Here is a 25,164-nt window from a genome sequence, read left to right on the forward strand (position 1 = left end):
ATGAGGCAGTGTGAGAGAGACTATTGATATAGATTGTGAGAGAGAGATAGTCTAATAGAGAGAGTATGTAATACAGCCCCTGAACCATAGCCCAGCTCAGTCTGACCACTCTATTGACTCTGGAAGCTGCAAATGAAATACTGCACTAAATAGCTGAAGTCACTGTTTACAGATGGAATGTGTCCTGAAAGAAACTGGCAGAAATTGTCATCTAAAACAGAGCCATGTACTAAACACAGGAGCTGTGTCCTAAACACAGTGGCTGCTCTCACTGCTGGGAGCATTTTCAGATCCCCAATGATTTCTGGTGTCATTCAGTTAATGGAAGTCTGTGGATAAATATTACATTCATGGACTGGAAACACTGGGTCCCACCTCTCGTCTGCTCTCAGTTGTTTTGTTTATTTATTAATTGAATAATTGATATAACCGGATATTTCACCGCACTCTTTACCTGCTCTCTGAACTTGGACTGAGTAGCTCCATAAATAAATGTGTTTGTGCAGCAACTTAAATTGAGCAGCACAGTTCCAACATGTCCAAAGTAATATACAAAATCTCTGGAATTGTTGGGATCACTTCCTGCGATGTTATAATATAAGAAATATAGAACATATACTGACCACAGAAGTATGAAGTTGGTGGATATAGTGAAGAGTAAAATCACAGACTTCCTTCTGCTCTCCATCTCTGGGTCACTGCGATTCTCTCCCTTGTTTTGACCCCTCAGTCCCTTACGGACTCGACTGGCCACTAAAATGTGTCTGACTGTTAGAGCGTTGAGCAACAGAATTAAAGCAAATGGGAGCAATGGAGTTAAAACTGTATGAAACCATTTAAATCCCACCCATCTGGGATCAGTATAATAGATTGGCTTTATAATACAGAGATAAGGTACATTGTCGATTCTCCCATAAGATTCATATCTAAAGTAGAAGGGGATGTTTGTTAAACAGAGCAGAATGCAGGTTGTTGCTAGAACCACAGCCGCAGTTTTCTCGGTGCAATATTTAGTTTTTAGCTTCTGGCAACAAATGGCCACAAATCGATCAAAGGTGAAGGTGACGGTGAACCAGACAGAACACTCTGTAGCTGCACAACTCAGGACATAGATAATACTACACACAGGGGTGATGTTCAGAAAACACAATGGGAAATAATAAGAACGGATCTGTCTCAGTATGACCTCAGTGATAATGACCAGTAGATCTGCCGTTGCCATGGCCACCAGGTAACGAGTGGTGCAGGTGGAGAGTCCACAGTATCCACGGGACAGGATCACAATCGTCACTAAATTAACTGTAAGGGAAAAGAGACTGGAAATTACTGATCAAACATTCTCCATGTCTGAGAAGAGACAATAAGTATTTGAGTAAAAATAAAATAATGAGACTGTGATAATGTTGAAAACACTCAGCAGGTCAGGCAGTATCAGTGGAGAGAGAAACTGAGTTAATGTTTTAGGCTGACAGTCTTTGAACAGAACTGGAAGATATTAGAGATTAACAGTTTTAAGGCAATGACAGAGCCAGTGAAAAGTGAGCAATAGGGGGAGGAAAGAACAAAGGGGAGGGTCTGTGATCGGGTGGTGGGCAGGAGGGATTCAATGACAAAAGGGATGATGGTGTAAGGAGAATGGGACAATTAAAGAAATAGAAGATGGGACCAGAGGAGGTGTAAATGGTTCCAGCAGAAAAACAGAGGGAGAGGTAAGCATGGAAAATCTTCCCAAGAGCAGGAGGCTCCAGTGGGAATATGATGGACCCCAGGGATGTGGACCAACTGATTGGCCAGGGGATCCCCAGCCCAAGAACCAGCCCACACCTCCTCCACCCCAGTGGCATTGGTGTAGCTGTCCTCCGTTACCAGAACAGGCTGTCCCAGAAAATGAGAGATGTGGTTTTGCTCTGGTGCTTTTGACCCCAGAATTAAATTCAGAACGAAGGTGAACTGGATCATGGAAATGCACTGGGGCTCATTTCAAGAGTTAGAGAAATAAAACCAGAGAGGTTATATTAAATTTAGATAGGGGAGGCAGTATTTTAGTGGCATTGTCACTGGGCTAGTAACCCAGAGACCCAGGGTATTGCTCTGGGGACATGGATACGAATCCTAGTATGGCAGAAGGTGGAATTTGAATTCAATTAATAAATCTGGAATGAACAGCTGGTCGAATGATGGCCATGCAACCATTGTTGATTGTCGTAAAAACCCATCTGGTTCATGAACGTCCTTTAGGGAAGGAAATCTGCTGTCCTGGTCTGGCTCATATGTAACTCCAGACCCACAGCAATGTGATTGAGTCTTATTACTCTCTGAGATGTCCTAACAAGACCATTCAATTGTTTCAAACTGCTGCAAAGTCAATAAGTAATAAGACAGGACCGAACACCAGGCATCAGAAATGACAACAGCAAATCTGACCCTGCAAAGTCTTCCAAACTAACATCTGGGGGCTTGTGCCCAAGTTGGGAGAGCTGGCCCATAGACTAGTCAAGCAACAGCCTGACATAGTCATACTCACAGAATCAGACCTTACAATGTCCCAGACACTGCCATCACCATATGTCCAACACATCGGCAGAACAGACAGACAGAGGTGGTGACACAGTGGGATACAGTCAGGAAGGAGTTTTCTTTTCCTTTATTTTTTATTTAAGGATACAGCATTGAAACAGGCCCTTCGGCCCACCGAGTCTGTGCCGACGAACAACCACCCATTTATACTAATCCTACATTAATCCCATATTCCTACCACATCCCCACCTACCTATACTCGGGCCAATTTACCTTCCAACCTGCAAGTCTTTGGCTGTGGGAGGAAACCGGAGCACCCGGCAGAAACCCACGCAGTCACAGGGAGAACTTGCAAACTCCGCACAGGCAGTACCCAGAATCGAACTCGGGTCGCTGGAGCTGTGAGGCTGCGGTGCTAACCACTGCGCCACTGTACCGCCCAGTGTTGCCCTGAGTTTCCACAACAGCGACTTCGGACCCCATGAAATCTAATGGCATCAGGTCAAGCATGTCTTTCGTCTCTTTTGAAAAGCGTGCAAGACATTTGAAGTGGCCAGCAGACAGCTGGACACTGTTATTGCAAAGCAAGCAAACAGGAAAAACCCCATGAGGTCGATTCACTGTTGTCTGATGAGAGTTCAGAATCAAGACTATGAGATGTTATCCTTGCGATACAAAATCTTGGTAACTCTCAGGCATTTGTTGTGCTTTCCTGCACTCACATCAATAGGTCTGTTGGGTCTTACTGCCACAGTTAAAGTCACAGGCTGGTCTGCTGTGCTTTCCATCAGGACCTCTTTTCTTGCACTGGTCTGGTGTGCCCTGATTAATCCTCCGGGTTTCCCCTGTAACTTCCAGCAGTCAGCTCGAAGTTGACCTGCCTTGTTACAATGGAGACACACAGGGTTCAGGCATCACTCCTGTTCTCAGCGCCATCCTTTCTCGCCTGAGGAGGGCCCCCTGTGTGTCCAGCTTTATCATCTCACAAATAGCTGTTTAAGCTCCTATCACCCTCCCACCTTCTATCCTTTTTGGGTTTGCAGGGCAACTAGGGAAGGGTTTTCCTTGGGGTAAGGAATTATGGACAAGTGTATATTCATCAGCCAGGATTGCATCCTGCCTGGATCTTGGAACCTTTTGTTCCTCTTTTGTGGGTTTTAATGGAAAGGAGGATTGTGTTTTTGAACTCCTCGAGAAGGATCACCTCTCTCAGGTCTTCATATGTGGGCTGTATCTTGAGTGCTCACATCCATTGGTCAAAAATGAGCTGCTTTACTCTTTCAAACTCAAGGTAAGCTTGTTCAGGCTGCTATTGGGCGGTTTAGAATTTTTAGCAGTACGCCATTGTAACAAGGCTGGTCACCTTCGAGCTGACTACTGGAAGTTATGGGGAAAACCCATAGGATTAATCAGAGTAAACAAGACCAGTGCAAGAAAAGGGGCCCTGATGGAAAGTACAGCAGACCAGGCTGTGGCTGTAACTGAGGCAGAGAGACCCCCTAAAACTACCACTAAACTAAAGGCAGCCCCAGAGTGCCAGAAGGAGGTGTTGATGAGGAAGTGGAGACCTCCTCATTGACCTGCGGATGAAGAGTGGACAGTGGTTCACCAGATAGTGGTGCTACCGCAGCACTGCAAGGTGTGAGTGCTGGAAAATGTAACAGAATGCCTGACAGTTAACAGGATTTTGTGCGCTCAGGAAAAGTGTTCCAATACCCTTCGAGTGAGGCAAGCAAGCCCACTGTCATACTTACGAATACAGGGGCCACCTCATCCCTTCTACTGGGAAAAGGCATGACCTTTCCCCCAGAGAGTGCACTGAATGCGTATTTATAAATGCTAGCCGAGAAAGTATATGTCCATACCTTTATATCGGGTGCACCTGGAGTGCGACCTTGTTTCAGGACATTGAGCTGTGGGAATTGTCCTTAGTTTACCTGTGGACAGAGTCGAACTGCTCCTGGGTTATGATCTTGTGGGGGTAAAGTTGGTATCTTCCTCAGTGGTTTTAGACAGACTGAAAGAGATTAAAGAGACAGAGCAGTTGCTGAAGAAGGTTCCTGGCATTGTCTCTGATTGTGTGGTGACTCTGTCCACAAGTTCCGACACAGGAGGCTGAAATGACACTGCAGACAGATGACCCTACTGTCTGCTTAGCTGGAACCTTCTTTGGGAAGTTAGAAGACCCAAAGGATGTGTCAAACAGATCTTCCTTGGTCGAGGCTCAGCAAGCTGTCCCAGTATTCAAAAAGTTAGTACAGACTGCCCAAGCTGAAACTAAACTAAAGGGAGTCCCAGAGTGTCAGAAGGAGGTGCTGATGAGAAAGTGGAGACCTCCTCATAGACCTACAGATGAAGAGTGGACAGTGGTTAACCAGATAGTGGTGCCACCGATGTACCATAAGGAAATACTAAGAATAACCTACGAACTTCCAATGACTGGACATGTCGATATATGAAAAACCCAAGCCCGCATAAAACGTCATTCTGCATGGTGGGGAGGTATCAGGAAAACATGCTATGCTGAATGAGGATTTTTAATTCATTGGTTGGAAACCTGCATTAAACTTTAAAAAGGATGTATCCTACATGCAACTTTAATAAAACTGGCAGCTAAAATGGCCACCACAATTTGTGTTGAAATACCTCACATTCCAAGACATGGAAGTGGAGACGTGTGTCTAAAAACCTCCCATCCAGGACAGTGGCTTGAACATTTGAGTAAATTATCTAGTAAATTATCGCCCTCGTTAGCAAGACATTCAAAGCCATCTTGGAACATTTACTGTGGAGACATACCTCCTGAGGGTAAACATTGAAACAATAAGATCAGAGAGAGATTTGGGATTCTTAGACTTTGCACCTCAGTAAAGTAATAAAAAACTGAGAGGACCATGTGACAGTCCCCACCAGGCTGTGTGAACTTGGAATTTTTGTTACACATAGCGGACAAGCTTTGAGAGCCAACAAGTGCAAGACCCCAGTGGGGCTATCCCTCTCTCTCTCCCTCTCTCCAGGTATACGGCAAGCTTTGAATCCTGACCAAGCTTGTCATCATTACACACAGAGATCCCAGGGGGAGAAATCCATCTACATCACTGTCTCCAAGAAAACTTTAAACTAGGTGGACCAGCTGCAAGTGCACTCTACCAGCCAGAGATTTCAGAAACATTAATTAATCCGGAAGACAATTAAATTACCAGTCCCACAGACAATATATTATTTTTATTTGTTCTGGACTCTAATCCAAACAAATTATTTTTCATCAATCTGTAATCTATCAATGTGTGTGTTTCTCATTAGTGTGTGGATACATGTGTGTGTGTGTGTGTGTACACGTGTGTGTTTGTATGTCGATGTCTGTGTGTGAAAGTTGGAGTGTAGTTTATTATTTTCCCTTCGATCGAGTTTTTATTTTAAGTACAATTAATTAACCGCTTTCTTGTTAAAACTCAAGAAAAACTGTCTTGTAGCACACAAAGGGTTAAACACTCACTGACTTGGTCAGCACATCCAATGTTTCAAAATAAATAATTCCTATTGCGGTCAAACAAGGAGAGGGGCAAAAGGCAATCCCTTCGACTCCTCCTCACCTGAACTTAATATCGACATATGATATTCCAATAAAAGCAGTAACTGGATAATTTAGAGAGCCTGTGAGTTACAAACAGAGATTTATTTTCAGTTGAGGAAATGGAATAAAACCACAGAGATAATTCAGGCCATTTAACTTAAGGAAATGATATCACTGATCTGGTCTCTGTATAACAGTGAGCAATAGATCAGCAATGTAACATTATCAGTCACAGAGAAAAAAACAGAGACACAAATTAACACAATCTCGATGGTTAGAGTCACTTACCAGGAACACCAATTACTGCAAGGATCAGGTAATATATCTTAATGACACTGTGAAATGTTTCGTACATTTTCTGTGAAGTGATCTGTCCCTTCGTACTGCAGACAATCTCTCTCTGTATTAAACTCTGAGTCAGTACATTCCCTGATCCTTTAATTTATACCCTGTGGAATCTCCCTGGAGGATATTGAGGTTGCAACATTGTTCAAATTGTTTTCTTGAATTTGAACAAACCGATTTCAACATCGAGTTCAGTCTGTGTTGTGTTGTGAATATATTTAGTGCTGAGATTTATTTGGAAAACTTCAAAGACTGAATAATTCTGATTATGTTAATTAACTCATGAAAATTAGAAACTCTATTCTCCCAGCAATGAGTTTGTTCTCTCAAACACCATCAGTCCCATCTCTAGATCTCACATTGTTTCAGTGACTGTGACCATTCAGATATTAAATTCCAACTGTTCGAGTGTCTCTCTCAGGACTGTTCCACTGCACTCTGGGATGTGGCCGCCCTCTTTAACTGTGGACAATCAGTTAAGTGATTAAAGTGGGTTATTTGTGACAATACATTGCAGAATTCAACTGATACATAATCTGAAACTAATTCAACACCGTAAACTGATAGAACAACTCAATCTAATACAGCACCTCAAACTAATACAATGCTTTAAACCAACAGAAAACCTCGTTCTTTTTCATTTTGTTGATGGAATGTGAGCATCGCTGAAAAGATCAGCATTTATTGCCCATCCCATATTGCCCTTGAGAAGGTGGTGGTGAACCGCTGCCTGAAACCGCTGCGGACTGTGTGGTGTAGGTTACACCCACAGTGCTGTTTGAAAGTGTGTTGTGGATTTTGACTCAGTGTCAGTGAAGGAACGGTGATATATTTACAAGTCAGGATGTTGTGTGATTTCCAGGGGAACTTGCAGCTGATGGTGTTCCCATGCGTCTGCTGTCCTTGTCCTTCCAGGTGGTCGAGGTTGCGGGATTGGATGGTGCTGTTGAAGGAGCCTTGGTGAGTTCCTGCAGTGCATCTTGTACATGGTACACACTGCTGCCACTACATTGGTTCTGAATGGAATGAATGTTGAAGATGGTAGGTGGGGTGCCAATCAAATGACTGCTTTGTCTTGGATGATGTCGTGCTTCCTGAGTGTTGCTGGAGCTGGACTCATCAAGTGCAGTGTATTCCATCACACTCGTGACTTGTGCCCTGTAGATGGTGGACAGGCTTTGATGAGACAGGAGGTGAATTACTCGCTGCAGAATTCCCAGCCTCTGACCTGCTCTTGCAGACACAGCATTTAGGTGGCTGTTCCAGTTCAGTTTCTGATCAATGGTAACCTCCAGGATGTTGATAGTGGGGGATTCAGCGATGGTAATGCCACTGAACATCAAGGGGAGATAGCTAGATTCTCTCTTATTGGAGATGGTCATTGCCTGGCACTTGTGTGGCATGAATGTTACTTGCTGCTTATCAGCCCAAGCCTGGATGTTGTCCAGGTCTTAGTGTATCTGGACACAGCTGCTGCAGTATCTGATGAGATGCAAATGGTGCTGAACATTGTGCAATCATCAGCGAACATCCCCACTTCTGACCTTATGATGGAGGGAAGGTCATTGATGAAGCAACTGAAGATGGTTGGACCCAGGACACTGCACTGAGGAACTCCTGCAGTGATGTCCTGGGACTGAGATGATTGATCTCCAGCAACTACAACCATCCTCTTTTGTGTTACGTATAACTCCAACCAGCAGAGAGTTTTCCCCCTGATTCCCATTGACTGCAGTTTTGCCAGGGCTCCTTGATGCCACACTCGTCAAATGATGACTTGACGTCAAGCGCAGTCACTCACTCCTCACCTCTTGAGTTCAGCTCTTTTGTCCATGTTTGGACCAAGGCTATAATGAGGTCAGGAGCTGAGTGGCTCTTGCTGAACCCAAATTGAGCATCACTTAGCAGGTTATTGCTGCGCAAGTGCCATTTGATAGCACTGTCGATGATCCCTTCCACTACTTTGTTGATGATCAAGAGACGACTGATGGGGCTGGAATTGACAGGGTTGAATTTGTGCCGCTTTTTGTGCACAGGACATACTTCGTCAATTTTTCACAATGCACGGGTAAATGCTTGTTCAGTTTGCTTACCCACTGTGTTTTTTCATGTATGTACTTGCTGCTGTTCAATATTCAGTGCGTTAGCACCTATTCTGTACTAATGCTTTGTCTCTCAACACACCATTCATATATTGTTTGCCTTTGTTCCATGACCTTTTGGTCAGCTATGTGGCCTTGTCCAATCGACACCTTCTCCTTTGTTATCTCTTGCTCCACCCCCACCTCACTTGCATTTAACCTGTGACATTTTTAATATTTGTCAGTTCCGATGAAGGGTCACTGACCTGAAACGTTAACTCTGCTTCGCTTCCCACAGATGCTGCCAGACCTGCTGAGTGGTTCCAGCATTTCTTGTTTTTAAATTAAACAAATACATTGTGCTGAATTTTACCGGCCCCTCGATGCCGTGGATCGGGGTGCGGGGGCTGGTAAAATTCAGTGGGGAGAGACCCCCCTCGACCCGCGGTGTCGAGATGGGACCACCGCAAATTACCGGTGGCAGGGTGACCTCGGTGTGACCACCCCCCACCCCCCCGCCGCACGGCAGCGGCACCTCAATTAGAGTATGTAAAACCATACTTACCTCTGCAGATCATAAAGCCCGTCTTTCCTGAACAATTCCGGATTTTAAATTGAACGGGCAGCCATCACGTGCCATCCCATTCACGAATAGAAAATCCGATGGGACATCAGAGGCAGAGGTTTCACGTGGAAGATAAGTTCCGTTTTCAGGGGTCTCACTCTGCTTTCTGGAAGGGAGGAGGGAGGGGGGATATTCAGGGATCTCACTCTGCTTTCTGGAAGGGAGGGGGGAGGGGGGATATTCAGGGATCTCACTCTGAATTCAGGAAGGGAGGGGGGAGGGGGATATTCAGGGATCTCACTCTGAATTCAGGAAGGGAGGGGGGAGGGGGATATTCAGGGATCTCACTCTGCATTCAGGAAGGGAGGGGGGAGGGGGATATTCAGGGATCTCACTCTGCATTGTGGAAGGGAGGAGGGCGGGGGTTATTCAGGGATCTCACTCAAATTTTGGAATTTCGGAGGGAGGAGGGATATTCAGGGATCTCACTCTGAATATTTGAATTTAGGAGGGAGGGGGCATATTCAGGGATCTCTTTCTGCTTACTGGAAGGGAGGAGGGAGGGGGGATATTCTGGGATCTCACTCTGCATTCTGGAAGGGAGAATCCGTGTACCCTCTCTGCATAAACACTGTACCCTTTGCATTTATTTGTGTCTGTGTAGGAGAAATGACACTCCAGTTACCCAGTGTTTGGGGTGCGTGCCAGACAGGGTAGGAGTTTTAAGGTTATAAGAATGGTGGGGGAAATCGATGTAGCTGGTCAGATCTTGATGTCGGCATGCTGTGCCTCTCAGTGTTTACCAAGATGGGCAATACCATGGCACACCACATAGTTGATCCATGTTAGCACCTGATGTACCCGTCAACACCAATCCCTATCCTGTTCAGAACCTTCGAATAAATGAAGGATACAACTTCATTTATCACATGGAAATATTCTGGCTCATCCTACAGCAAGCAATCTGCTTCTCCTGAAGATACGTATGCACTGGAGGCAAGATCAACAGGCACGTGTGGTCCACGTAGAGGCCCCCAGTCGTGAGCAGCAGCCCCCGAGGGGAGCTCGCATCTACAGGCTCCAGAGCACCAGTTTCTGAGGTGATTGTGCAGGTAAAGGGGGTGATGACACGTCTCACTGCCCTACTCAACAATGACCTGCAGCCCATGGAGTTCAGTCGACATCCTGTGCCTGTGGTCCTCATAGTGGCGGCGGCTCTGAAGCTTGATGTCAATGCAGCATTTCAGGGGCCCACCGGAGACATTTGTGGGGTCACACAGTCAGCAGTGCACCGCTGCATCAGGGAGGTCACCGTTGCCCTGCACCGGAGGGCCAGTGAGTATGTCCACTTCAGGACAGACCCTCACAGCCAGGCCCAAAGGGCCATTGGTCTCAGCACCATTGCCGGAGAGCCATACTCCTCAGGGTTCATAGTCTGCACCCATGTGGCCATCAGGCCTCTCACCGGGCTACCACCTGCAATTAAAGGAATCATCTTAATTTAGTTGCAGCTGGTATTTCATCACTGGAGATGCTTCATGCAAACCTGCGACCGCTTCTCAGGCAGCTGCCATGACATCTGTGCCAGTCCCAGCTGCCACTGCTGTTCACTGAACTGGCTCAGATGGAGGGGTGGCTTCTTGGAGATAAGGGCTATCCCTTGCAGACATGGCTCCTGACACCAGTGAGAGACCCCACCACTGCTGCAGAGGAGAGATACAACACCATGCACTGGGTTGAAAGATCTGCCATTGAGCGGGCGATCTGCATGTTCTAAATGTGTTCCCGATGCCTGGATAGATCGGGTGGTGTCCTGTACTACGGGCCAAAAAGGGCATGACCTTTCTTTACTGCTCTCAGTGCTCTGCACAAATACGCACCCAATAGAGGGCAGGCCTGGAATTATGAGGAGAGACGTCAACTGAATTCATCCTCGGTCTATGAGGTCAATGAGGTCTTATAACAGGAAGCTGCCATGTCCATGTCACTGGATCCATTGGGAGGCTCATGAGTTATTGTGACATGGCAATGATTCGATTGCATACATTAGCTTTCCTGGAGGGTCATCGGAGCGAGGGATGTGTCATTGGTGATAAATGCTGGCACACATCATTCACACAGGAAAACATTTGGTGGTCGTCCTCTGTGTACACGAGGTCTGGAGGGCCCCGGCTGGCTCGGGGAATCCTGCGTCATCACAGAACCCTCCTCAGCTGTCGCAGCTACTGGAGCTTCACTCACAGGTGGAGAGGTGGAGGGGCCAGCATCCACATTGGAATGGCCTGGAGGGGGGACCCCAGATATGGTGTGCTGGCTCACCTCCTCCATCTAAGGGTTCATTGGAACCCCTCTGCCATCCGGGAGGGATCCGGAGCAGAGGCATTCTCCAGGCCCCTGGTCCCTCTCGTGCCTTACCACTGATCAATGAATGTGACGGTAGCGGCAAGGGATAGTAGGTAGGAGTGTATTATTTGATTCCGGGTCACCACGAGGGCCGCCGCCACCTCAATGGATAATTCCAGGCGCTCACATGCCTGTGACATGGCAGCAGTCATGACGTGGATAGACTCCCTTATCATCCACTCAAGGCAGCACATGGCCTGTGGCAACTCCGCCAGCAGTTGCCATAACTTTCCCAACAGCTCCGGCCTGCCCTGGTCTGTCGACAGCAGATGGTCATCAGTAACCTGGGGCTCAGCATGGGCCTGGCCACTCACGGGTCTCTGACTGTCCGGGGCCACGGCTGTCTCAGCCTCAGTCAGCTGCTCGGGCGTGTGTGCAGTGCTCTCACCAGATTGTGACCCACACTGTAAGGCCAGACTCATACCCACCCAGGTGACTGTATCTGTGCTGGTGGAAGGTGCATTAGTGTCATGGGATGCTACTTCCTCAGAGTCTGGCTCTTCCTCTGAGGTGGTGAATGACACGCACGCAGATGGATTCGACTCTGTTCTTACACCTGGAAGACACAATGGGAAGAGGACATTATCAGTTCTGCTGTAACACACTTCACAATGTTAGCAGCATTGCATTACCAAACCAACAATTCACATTGCCCATCTTTAATACAATTGGACGTCTGCTCACCTTGGAGCCCGATGTCAATCTGCCCGAATGAGCGTGCCTGCTGCCTTGGTGCCAGCTGCAGGGCCTCCTCCTCGGAATCCCTCACTCTAAGCAAATTGGCAGAACCTCCTCCGGTGCTGGAGGATTCCCTCGAATTGTAGGCGGGGCCCACTTAGAGGGGCAACGGGGGCAGATATTAACAATAACATGTCAACAGGGTGATATATGTCAAAAGACAGTTCCTGGCCACAACGTGGGGGAAGGGGGGCGGTTCTTGGTGTGCACGTCTGAGTGAGCCAATTATGTAGGTGCCATTCCCTGAGCAACGGACAAGGGGAAGTTGTGTCATTCATTGCACCATTCATGGCGCTTATTCCCTCCCCACCCAACCTCCCCATCTTCAGCAAGGCAGTGACACACATATGCTACTCTGTGTGGGTGCACCCAGTTTCAAAGGAGCCCTGATAGACATTGGTATTTGCTCTCACACTTCTTAGCAGGTCATTCATCCGTTTCCGGCACTGCACCCAGTCGTGCCGTATGGCACCATGGCTGCTCACCTCCTGAGCCACCTCAAGCCAGGCTGCCTTGTTCAGGCGAGAGGGCCTCTTCCTACCATTGCTGGGGAAGAGGACCTCCCGCCCTGCCCACACAGCCTGGAGGAGGGTGGTCAGGGAGGATTCACTGAACCGTGATGCCACCCTGCCACGCTACTGTCTCTCCAGAACATTATATCCATTGAATTTGCCAAAACTGTGTCCCAGGAATCTGGGAGGTGTTGAATTTCAAAGGGACTTGGGTGTCCTTGTTCGTAAGTGTCTGATAGCGAACATGAAGATCCAGCAAGCAATTAGGAAACCAAATAGTATGTTGGCCTTTATTACGAGAAGATTTGTGTATAGGAATAAAGATGTCTTACTGCAATTATATAGCAACTTGGTGAGATCACACCTGGAGTATCGTGTACAGTTCTGGTCTCCTTACCGAAAGAAAGATAGACTTGCCATAGAAGGAGTGCAACGAATGTTCACCAAACTAATTCCTGGGATGGAGGGATTGTCCTATGAGGAAAGATTAAATAGACTGAGCCTTTATTCTCTGGAGTTAGAAGAATGAGAGGTGAACTCATTCAAACAGACAACATTCTTACAGGATTCGACAGGGTTGATGCAGGAAGGATGTTTCCCCCAGCTGGGGAGTCTAGAACCAGAGGACACAGTCTCAGAATAAGAGGCAGGCCATTTAGGACTGAGATGCGGAGAAGTTTCTTCACTCAGAGGGTGGTGAATCTTTGGAATTCTCTGCCCCAGAGGGCTGTGAAGGTTCAGTCGTTGAGTATGTTCAAGACTGAGATCGATAGATTTCTACATATTAAAAACATCAAGGGATATGGGGATAGTGCAGGAAAATGGTGTTGAAGGAGAAGATCAGTCATGATCTTGAATGGCAGAGCAGGCTCGAAGGGCTGAATGGCCTACTCCTGCTGCTCCATCTTACGTTCTTATGTTCATTGTTATGTTGGGTATGATCGCAATTCACAGGAGAATAAATTTACAGTCAATTGTTAAATTGGACAGATTAACAAATACACATGTATAAAGTAACAGCTGAATGTTAATTTGGGTTTGATAACCATTACTGAGGGTATAGAATTTCAGTTGATGTTAAATTGGATCTGATAACCAATATACAGGGAAATATAATTAGAGTTAAGAACACAGGAACACAAGAAATAGGAGCAGGAATAGACCATACAGCCCATTGAGACTGCTCCACCATACAAAACAATCATGGCTGATCTTAGGATTCAACTCCACTTTCCCACCCACTCCCCATATCCCTTGATTCCCTGAGAGAGTGAAAATCTGTTCATCTGTTTTTAGGAGGTTAAGAGGGGATTTGAGGACAATTTTTTTCACCCAGAGGGTGGTTGGAATCTGGAACACACGACCTGAATGGGTGGTAGAGGCAGGAACCCTCACAGCATTTAAGAAGTATTTAGATGAGCACTTGAAATGCCATAGCATACAAGGCTATGGGCCAAGTGCTGGAAAATGGGATTCGAATAGATAGCTGCTTGATGGCCAGCACAGACATGATGGGCCGAAGGGCCTGCTTCTATCCTGTATGACTCTGTAACTCTACCCCAGCCTTAAATGTATTTAACGATGGAGCATCCACAACCCTCTTGGGTAGAGAATTCCAATGATTCACAACCCTTTGAGTGAAGTACTTTCTCCTCATCTCAGCCCTAAATGACCGTCCCCTTATCCTGAGACTGTGTCCCATGTTTTAGATTCCCCGACCAGTGGAAATAATCCCACAGTGTTTACCCTATTCAGTCCCTTCAGAACCTTATATGTTTCAATGAGATCACCTCTCATTCTTTTAAACCCCAGAGAATATAGACCCAATTTACTTTGCCTCTCATCATAGGACAACCCCCTCATCCAAGGGGCCAATCGAGTGAAACTTTGCTGTACTACCTCCAATGCAAGCATGTCCTTTCTTAAATGTGGAGACCAAAACTGCACAGATACTCCAGATGTGGTCTCACCAAAACCCTGTACAATTGTAGCAATACTTCCTTATTCCTGTTCTCCAATCCCCTTGCAATAAAGACCAACATGTCATTTACCTTCCTAATTGTTACTGTACCTGCATGTTAACTTTCTGCATTCCTTGTACAAACACACCAAAATCTCTTTGAACATTGACACTTATAAGTTTCACACCTTTAAAAAATATTCTACTTTTCTATTCTTACGACCGAAGTGAATATCTTCACATTTCCCTACATTATACTCCATCTGCTATCATGTTGCCCACTCACTTAACCTGTCTATATCTCTTTGTAGCTTCTCTGTGTCCTCCCCACAGCTTACTTTTCCACCTAGCTTTGTATCATCAGCAAACCGAGATACATTACTCTTTGTCTCTTTATCTAAGTTATTAATATAGAGTGTAAATAGCTGAGACCCAGCACTGATCCTTGCGACACTCCACTATTCACTGCCCGCCAACTTGAAAATGCCACATTTATGCCCAATCATAGCTTCCTGTCCATTAACCAATCATCTATCCATGCTCATATATTACCCCCAACTCCATGAGCCCTTATCTTGCCTATTAACCTTTTGTGTGGCACCTTATCAAATGCCTTTTGGAAATCCTGGTGTGCTACATCTTGAGAATTGCTGAAAATAGAGACGTGTTGTTGAAGTTTTTCATCCTGCACTCATCAGGGCAATACACAAGAATAAGCAATATCAGGGAAAACAACAACAACTTATACTGCCTGAGAAGACAGTGCTGATTGGTTGGCAAGTGAACTCTGATTGGTAGAGGCATTGCCATGGAGAATGCAGTAGTTTATGGTGACGGACTGTTAACTGCCAAGCTTTGTTTGAAATTTAAACCAAACAGCTTGACTCTGATTGGTTAAAGCATTGCCCTGAGGAATGAACCAACGAATGGTTGCAACTTATTCTGTTCAGCTGAAAGAGGCGCAATGTGTGTACATGGTCTTTCTGTCTGCAATGAACAGGGCCCTGTGTGTTAATATATGTAGTTTCCAGTACATGCTGTGAGCCCTACTGACAATCTTAAATTGGTTGTCAGCGTAATTCCTAACACACAGCAGATTATTTAGGAAATGTTGTCCAATTGTGGAATCACATCGAATGTTAGATACTGTGTTTTATGTTTTTCAAGCAAGGGCTGGTTGGGTACAGCCTGTACCTTGCCCGCTGTGAGCAGCAGAAGGGACATGTTGTCTGATACGATCCACCAGTGTTAGGGATGTACTTAGCATCGCATTAGCATTGAAATTCATATTACATATTACTCATTTGTGTGATAAACAAGACGTCTTTCTGGCTTGACAGCAGCATCCTGTTAGAGGTGAACACCACACATGTTGCTACTGCATAGTAGCAGCGTGAAACAGCGAGCTTTAGCTGTTCAACGTTTTGGGATACATTACCCTTCCAAGGTAATTTGAGGTAGACTGGGCACTTTTCAGGACCGAAAATGACGGGATTTGGCCCGTTCATAAGTTTGTGCAATATGCAGTGAGAAATGATGTGATCAGGGTAGCCATTGTAACCCAGGATCAGTGTCCTGTTGAGTGCAAGACGAAAAGCTTCAAAAACATGTCTCTATTTTCAGCAATTCTCAAGTTCTGTACTACCAAACGACTATTTGTATACTACATCTACTGGTTCCCCTTATCTACCCTATTAGTTACATCATCAGAAAACTCGATTAAATTTGTCAAAAAGGATTTCCCTTTTGTAAAACTATGTTAAAATGTGCTCATCATACTGTGCTTTTCCTTAATAATTATTATTCCTAAATAATAGATTCCAGCATTTTCCCAACAACTGATGTTACGCTAACTGGGATGGAGTTCCCTGTTTTCTCTCCCTCCTTTCTTGAAAAGCGGTGTAACAATTTCCAACTTCCAATCTGATGGTACCGTTCCAGGATCAAAGGATGTTTGGAAAATCATAGCTAGTGCATCCACTATCTCTGCAGTTATCTCTTTTAGAACACCAGGGTGTAGGCCAACATGTCCTGGAGATTTGTCAGATTTTGGTCCCTTAAATTTCTCCAATACATTGGGCTGCATTTTACATTCCCACCGTCAAAACCGGCACTAGATGTAAACAATGGCAGTCCGTCCACACAGACCACACATTGCGGAGCCGCCACTATTTTAAATGGCTGGGGCGGATCGCCCCAAACCCCAATGATGTGGAGGGGGCGGGAGGTCTGTCCCTGGAATTGGCACAGATGCCATTTTTAAAGGGCTTTGAGCCCTCTCATTACATTTAAATATTTAAAGGAGAGTGGATATAAAAAACAAAGTAATTTATCTGCCCCTCTCCCACCCCCCAACAACCATAGACTGAATTCCTTGTCTTCTCCACCCCACCCCCCACAGAACATTTACCTTGTGCACCTGACCTTTCCACCTCAAAGTTTATAAACTTTAAACTTTACCCCTTCCCTCCATTCCCTACACCGATGAAATGACTCTGACTCCACTCCCCCCCTCCCACACTGAAAATCCTACCTGCTCCCCCTTCCACACAAGTGTTCCATCCCAGACGGGGACCTGAAGGTGCAGGAGTGCTGGCCACTGGCACCAATATTGTTCCGGGACACACGACGGGAGCGTGACTTTAATCAATTCATTAATTTACATTAATTAACATATTTAAATTGGGTGCCTGTCACCGAGCAGTGGGGGAGCCACCACAAGGCCTCGTCACTGCCGATACTATGGGACCGGGCCCTCCCGACTTTGAGGTCTGTGATGGGCCTCTCCTGGAGGCATTTTCCGCCATCAGCCCCAACATGACCCCCAATGTCAGGGGCTCTGTAAAATTCAGCCCTTTTTCTCTGTTGATATGAATTTCCTTAATTTCCTCACTTTTTAGCCCCTAGGTTACTGTTTATTTCTTGTTTGGAACTTGTGTCTTCCACTGTGAAGACAGACACAAAATATTGGTTCAATTCCTCTGCCATTTCCTCATTCCCCATGATAATTTATTCTGTCTCTGCTTCTCAGGGACCAACGTTCTTTTAGCTTCTCTCTTACTTTTGATATACCTATAAAATCTCTTACAATCTTTTTATATTGCTGGTTGGTTTACTCTCATCCTTTCTTTTTCTTTTATATCAACTTTTTGGTGGCCCTTTACTGGTTTCTAAAACACTTCTAATTCTCAGACTTGCTACTTTTTTTTGCAACATTGTAAGCTTCTTCTTTTAATCTAATATTATCCTTAACATCCTGAGTGAGACATGGATGGGTCTTTCTTGCTGAATTTTTGTTTTTCAAAGGAATGTGTTTTTCTTGAACATTTTGAATTGTTTCTGTAAAGGTTTCCCACTGTTGATTTACTGCCATAATTTTTAGTCTATTTACCCAATTAACCTTAGCCAGTTCTCGCCTCATGCCTACATAATTGGCTGTGTTTAACTTTAAGATTCTTGTTTGTGATTGAGGATTTCTCTTTCAAACTTAATATGGAATTCAATGGTATTATGATCATTGTTTCCCAGTGGATCTTTTCCTATGACATTGCTTATTAACTGTGCTGCATCACACAATACTAGATCTAAGATAGCTTTATCTCTGGTTGGCTCCACAACGTATTGCTTCAAGAAACAATCCCAAAAACATTCGACAAACTCATCTTCTAGACCACTCCTGCCAATTTCATTGTCCCAGTCTATATGAAGATTAGTGTCCCCACAATTATTATATTGCCTTTGTTACAAGCTCCAGCAATTTCTTGTTTAATGCTCTATCCAACGGTGTAACTACTGTTAGGGGTTTATAAACTTCTCCCAACAGTGTTTTCTGATTCTTGCTATTCCTTATTTCCACCCATACTGATTCAAATTCATGACCTTCTGAGGCCAGATGCTTTCTCACTAATGCCGTTATGTCATCCTTTACCATCAGTGCTGCCCCTCTCCCTTTGCTATTCTGTCTGTCTTTCCGAAATATTGTGTACCCTGGAATATTTATTTTCTGAACGTGATCAGCATGTAACCATGTCTCTGTAATGGTGATTGGATCGAAATCATGTACCTCTATTTATACTATTAGTTCATCAATCTTATTGCAGATGCTTCACACATTCAGATAAAGAAATCTTAATTTGATTTTTTTGCTTCTATTCCCTTCCATGATCCTATTCGCTGATGTACAATTTTTGTTAAAAACTCTGCCCCTTCCTGTCCCATTCTGCTTGTCTTTACCCACAATGCTATACTGTTCCAATGTCTTGGCCTTTCTCTTTGGATTTTTAAATCTCACCTCTCCCGAACCCTCCCCCCATTCTGCTCGTTCACAGCCTCTAGTCCTATCTGCTGGCTCACTCTTGAGTTTGTACGCACTGTCCCTTCCCACCACACCCTGAATATCATTACCCTTATTGCTATCTTGCTCTCTTGCCTTCTCTCTCTTTAAATTATCACATCTTCCCTCACTTGATCCCTCACCCCCCACTATTTCATTTAAAGCCCTCGTTAATTGTTAAATTGTGCCTGATAACCAATACACAGAGCAATAAAGTTCAATTAATTCTTATGTTGTGGTTGATAATTAATATAATGATTATAATATTAAATCAAGGAGAACCCAAAGATGTTTTATCAATACTTTAAGAGTAAGAGGATAACTAAGGAAACAGTAAAGCCGAGAAAAGACCAAAAAAGATCCCCATGTATGGAGGTGGAAGATGACGGGTAGATGCTGACAATGCAGTTAAGCAGGAGGAGGAATGTGAGGTATTGGATACGATAAACATCAGGTGAAAGGAAGTATTAAGGGGATTAGCATCCTTGAAAGTGGATAAATCACCAGAGCCAGATGAAATGTACTCCAGGCTGTGAAATGAAGCCAGGAAGGAAGTAGTGGAAGGTCTGACCATCATTTTCCAGTCCTCACTGGATACAGATGTGGTGCCGGAGGATTGGAGCTCTGTTCATGTTGTAGCTTTGTTTAAAAAGGGAGTGAGGGATAGATTGAATAATTACAGGCCAGACAGCCTAACCTCAGTCGTGGGCAAATTACTGGAATCAATTCTGAGAGACAGGATAAACTGTCACTTAGAAAGACACAGATAATCAAGAATAGTCAGCATGGATTTGTTCAGGGAAGGACGTGTCTGACTTAGTTGATTGAATTTTTTTGAGGAAGTGACAAGAAGGATTGATGATGATTGTGCAGTTGATGTGGTCTACATGGATTTTAACAAGGATTTTGACAAGGTCCCACATGACAGACTGATTAAAAAAAAATAAAAACGCATGGAATCCAGAGGAATGTAACAAGCTGGCTACAAATTAGTTCAGTGGCAGGAAACAAACGGGAATTGTTGATGGATATCTTTGCGATTGGAAGGCTGTTTCCAGTCCGGTTCCACAGGGCTCAATACTCAGTCCCATGTTTTTTGTGGTATATATTAACAATTTGGACGTAAATGATGGGGGCATGACAAAGAATTTTGCAAGCCACACAAATCTGGCTGCATGGTTGACAGCAAGAAGGATAGGTGTAGACTGCATCAATCGACTGGTCAGGTGGGCAGAAATCTGGCAAATGGAATTTAACCTCGAGAAGTGTGAGGTGATGTATTTGGGGAGGTCAAACAAGGCAAAGGAATACACGATAAATGGGAGAATACTGAGAGGTGTAGAGGAAATCAGGGACCTTGGACTGAATATTCACAGATCCCTGAAGGTAGCAGGACAAGTCGATAAGGTGGTTAAGAAGGCTTGTGGAATCCTTCCCTTTATTAGCTGAGGTATAGAATAGAAGATCAGGGAGGTTATGTTGGAACTGTATAAAACATTAGCTGGGACACAACTTGAGCCCTGTGTGAAGTTCTGGTCACCTCATTACAGAAAAGATGTAATTGCACAAGAAAGCGCACACATGAGATTTACGAGGATGTTGCCAGGACTGGAAAAGTGCAGCTATGAGGAAAGATTGGATAGGCTGGGGGCTTTCTCCTTGGAACAGGGAAAGCTGAGCGGAGATTTGATTTGGATGTACTGCAGGGGTTTCAGTTCCCTTCCTCCTTACAATGATTCTTGGACCTCGGAATTACAAGAACAAAATACACGTGACAAACAGGTTTTGGCTCAACCCAAATCTGTTAGTTTATTAGAACAACAAAACCAAAGTACAAACTCCTCTATGATTTGACTGAAACTTACAATCACCCACACGGCTGATCGTTACCGATGTTGATTGTAGGCCTGTATCAGGAGATGACCGGTCCCCATCCGTCTTCACCTGACTGCAGTGCCCACATTCCAATGTTGTCCTTTCTTATAGTGTTCCCATCACACTATCCCACACCTGGGCCTCAGCTGTAGTTTCAGTTATCAGACTGCTGAGCCGCCTGGTCTTTCACACCTCTTTATCTTGGTCTTTCAGTCTCCTGAGCTAGACAGAGCAGCAAGATCAGAGACAACTCCTTATCTCCTCTCCTGTTGTCTACACAACATAAACATAATGTAATTTCCCTCACGGTAATGGGTCCTCGCACCACCTTCCCCCCATCACACCCCTTCCCCCTTTGCCCTTCCCTCCATACCCCTAACCCCCACAACTCCTTCCCCCTCGGACCCCCTTCCCCTGTACCCCCTTCCCCCTGCACCCCCTCTCCCCTCGCAGCCCCTTCCCCCAACCCTCCCCCATGCTCCCCCTTCCCTCCTCACCCCCCTCACACCTCCTCCCTTCGTTCACCCCCTCCCACCTTCCCTCTCCATCCATGAAATCGCACAGTTTATTTGTTAGGGGCCCTGCTCAGGGATAAGAGCTAAAAACCCCACTGTCTTGTGGGCATCTCAGGAGAGACCAAGACTAAGGGAGCCAACCCTAACAGAAAACCCGGAGCGGAACCCCGAAGGCAGTCATGTGTCACCTTTGGCATGTTTCCAGCAGTTCCTGCAGCCATACCGGTGCCAAACATCATCCTCCGCACTCCTTTAGATCCCATGAGTAAGGCCGAGAGGGGAGTTTTGACGCTTGGGCAACTCACAACCTCCATACATTCCACCCAGGCATGCGCCATAGAGAGGTCACTCCATAGTTGCCTCACAGCAACCAAAACAACACAGAAGACAGCAGTTACAGGTTATAAGTCCAGCTCAATTGGCAGAGAGATTGGGCGTCACGGGTTGCCTTTGTCAGTGGGAGAGGTCATTGCATCTCACTGGACAGCTACCACCCACCTCAGACCAAGCAGCCCCCCGGTCAGAAAGGTTCTGTCCCGCCACAGTCCACCTGCTTCAATGGGTACTTGGAGCTCAGGGTCATTGCCCGACAAGTGGACTGGAACACCACACCAAGCAGCACAACAAAAAAAAAGGAAAGAAGGTACCAGTCCTTCATTTTGCAAGCTGGAACTTCAGAACTATGTGTCCTGGCCTGTCAGAAGACCTGACACAAATCAACAATTCTCGCAAGACTGCCATCATTAACAACAAGCTCAGTAGACTCAATGTGGACATTGCAGCACTTCAGGAGACACGCCTCCCTGCGAGCAGATCTCTAAGTGTGCAAGACTACACCTTCTACTGGCAGGGTAGGGATCCTGAAGAACCAAGACAGTATGGAGTGGGCTTCGCCATCAGAAACTCCTTGCTCAGCATGATGGAGGCACATTCAAATGGCTCGGAACGCATACTGTCCATCCGACTGCTCACCACCTCTGGTCCAGTACACCTACACAGCATCTATGCTCCAACACTCTGCACCCCACCTGCAGTTAAAGATTAACTCTACGAGGAACTCCAGAATATCATTAGTAGCATTTCTAATACCAAACATTTGTTCCTGCGAGGGGACTTTAATGCCCGGGTTGGGGCTGACCTTGACTCATTACACTCCTGCCTTGGACGGTATGGCATTGGAAGGATGAATGAGAACGGACAAAGACTGCTGGAGTTGTGTACCTATCACAACCACTGCATCATCAACTCCTTCTTTCATACTAAACCCTGTTACCAGGTTTCATGGAGGCACCCAAGATCATGTCGTTGGCACCAGCTGGACCTCATCGTCACAAGGCGAGCCTCTATAAACAGTGTCCAAATCACACACAGCTTCCACAGTGCGGACTGTGACACCGACCAATCCCTGGGGTAGAGCAAAGTTAGACTCAAACCAAAGAAGCTACATCACTCCAAGCAGAAGGGCCGCCCACGCATCAACACTAACAGAATTTCTTATCCACCGCTGTTACATAAGTTTCTAAATTCACTTGGAAAACCCCTTCAAAACACTCCTGCAGAGGATGCAGAGATGAAGTGGGCCGACATCAGAGACACAATCTATGACTCAGTAATGACCACCTTTGGCAAACATGAGAAGCAGAATGCAGACTGGTTTCAATCTCACTTTGAAGAGCTGGAACCTGTCATAGTCACTAAGCGCACTGCACTGTTGAACTACAAGAAAGCCCCTAGTGAGTTAACATCCATAGCCCTTAAAGTAGCCAGAGGCGCTGCACAAAGAACAGCCAGGCGCTGTGCAAATGACTACTGGCAACACCTATGCAATCGTATTCAGCTGGCCTCTGACATCGGAAACATCAGAGGAATGTATGATGGCATTAAGAGAACTTTTGGGCCAACCATCAAGAAGATCACCCCCCCCCTCAAGTCTCAATCAGGGGACACAATCACTGACCAACGCAAGCAAATGGACTGCTGGGTGGAGCACTACCTAGAACTGTACTCCAGGGAAAATGTTGTCACTGAGACCGCTCTCAATGCAGCCCAGTCTCTGCCAGTCATGGATGAGCTGGAAGAACAGCCAACAAAATCAGAACTCAGTGATGTCATTGATTTTCTAGCCAGTGGAAAAGCCCCTGGAAGGGACGGCATTACCCCTGAAATAATCAAGAGTGCCAAGCCTGCTATACTCTCAGCAGTCCATGAATTACTTTGCCTGTGCTGGGATGAGGGAGCAATTCCACAGGACATGTGCGTTGCCAATATCATCACCCTATATAAGAACAAGGGTGACCGCGGTGACTGCAACAATGACCGTGGAATATCCCTGCTCAGCATAGTGGGGAAAGACTTCGCTCGAGTAGTTTTAAACAGACTCCAGAAGCTGGGTGAGCGTGTCTACCCTGAGGCACAGTGTGGCTTTCGAGCAGAGAGATTCACCATTGGCATGCTGTTCTCCCTTCGCCAGCTACAGGAGAAATGATGCCCACAACAGATGCCCCTCTACGTTGCTTTCATAGATCTCACCAAAGCCTTTGACCTCGTCAGCAGACTTGCTCTCTTCAGATTACTAGCAAAGATCGGATGTCCACCAAAGCTACTAAGCATCATCACCTCATTCCATGACAATATGAAAGGCACAATTCAGCACAGCAGTGTCTCATCAGACCCCTTTCCTATCCTGAGTGGCATGAAACCGGACTGTGTTCTCACACCTACACTGTTTGGGATCTTCTTCTCACTGCTGCTCTCACATGCGTTCAAGTCTTCAGAAGAAGGAATTTTCCTCCACACATGATAAGATGGCAGGTTGTTCAACCTTGCCTGTCTAAGAGTAAAGACCAAAGTACGGAAGGTCCTCATCAGGGAACTCCTCTTTGCTGACGATGCTGCATTAACATCTCACACTGAAGAGTGTCTGCAGAGACTCATCGACAGGTTTGCTGCTTCCTGCAACCAATTTGGCCTAACCATCAGCCTCAAGAAAACGAACATCATGGGGCAGAACGTCAGAAATGCTCCATCCATCAATATCAGCGAACACGCTCTGGAAGTGGTTCAAGAGTTCACCTACCTCGGCTCAACTATCACCAGTAACCTGTCTCTCGATGCAGAAATCAACATGCGCATGGGAAAGGTGCCTGCTGCTATGTCCAGACTGGCCAAGAGAGAGTGGGAAAATGGCCCACTGACAGGGAACACAAAAGTCCGAGTGTATCAAGCCTGTGTCCTCAGTACCTTGCTCTATGGCAGCGAAACCTGGACAACGTATGTCAGCCCGAGCATCCTCCCAACTCATTGCATCTTCGCTGTGTCCGGAGAATCCTTGGCGTCAGGTGGCAGGATCGTATCTCCAACACAGAAGTCCTCGAGGTGGCCAACATCCCCAGCATATACACCCTACTGAGCCAGCGGTGCTTGAGATGGCTTGGCCATGTGAGCTGCATGGAAGGTGGCAGGATCCCCAAGGACCCATTGCACAGTGTGGCTCATCACAGGTATCAGACCCACCGGCCATCCATGTCTCCACTTTAAAGATGTCTGCAAACACAACATGAAGTCCTGTGTCATTGACCGCAAGTCATGGGAGTCAGTTGCCAGCGATCACCAGAGCTGGCGGACAGCCATAAAGGCGGGGCTAAAGAGTGGCGAGTCGAAGAGACTTAGCAGTTGGCAGGAAAAACAAGACAGAAGTGCAAGGAGAGAGGCAACTGTGTAACAGCCCCGACAACCAATTTTAACTG

The 25,164-nt window shown here is 45.9% G+C and overlaps 1 protein-coding gene across 1 annotated transcript; it reads right to left on the minus strand.

Moving 5' to 3' along the window:
* Positions 1-388: 388 nt before the first annotated feature.
* Positions 389-6,446, minus strand: LOC137366918 (probable G-protein coupled receptor 139). Its single transcript, XM_068028478.1, has 2 exons — positions 6,380-6,446; positions 389-1,299 (listed from the first exon to the last, which is right to left on the minus strand). Exons 1-2 carry the CDS (start codon positions 6,444-6,446, stop codon positions 389-391), a joined length of 978 nt encoding a protein of 325 aa, XP_067884579.1.
* Positions 6,447-25,164: the final 18,718 nt, after the last annotated feature.

This window comes from Heterodontus francisci, unplaced genomic scaffold (genome assembly GCF_036365525.1).
Source record: "Heterodontus francisci isolate sHetFra1 unplaced genomic scaffold, sHetFra1.hap1 HAP1_SCAFFOLD_285, whole genome shotgun sequence".
Taxonomy (NCBI): domain Eukaryota; kingdom Metazoa; phylum Chordata; class Chondrichthyes; order Heterodontiformes; family Heterodontidae; genus Heterodontus; species Heterodontus francisci.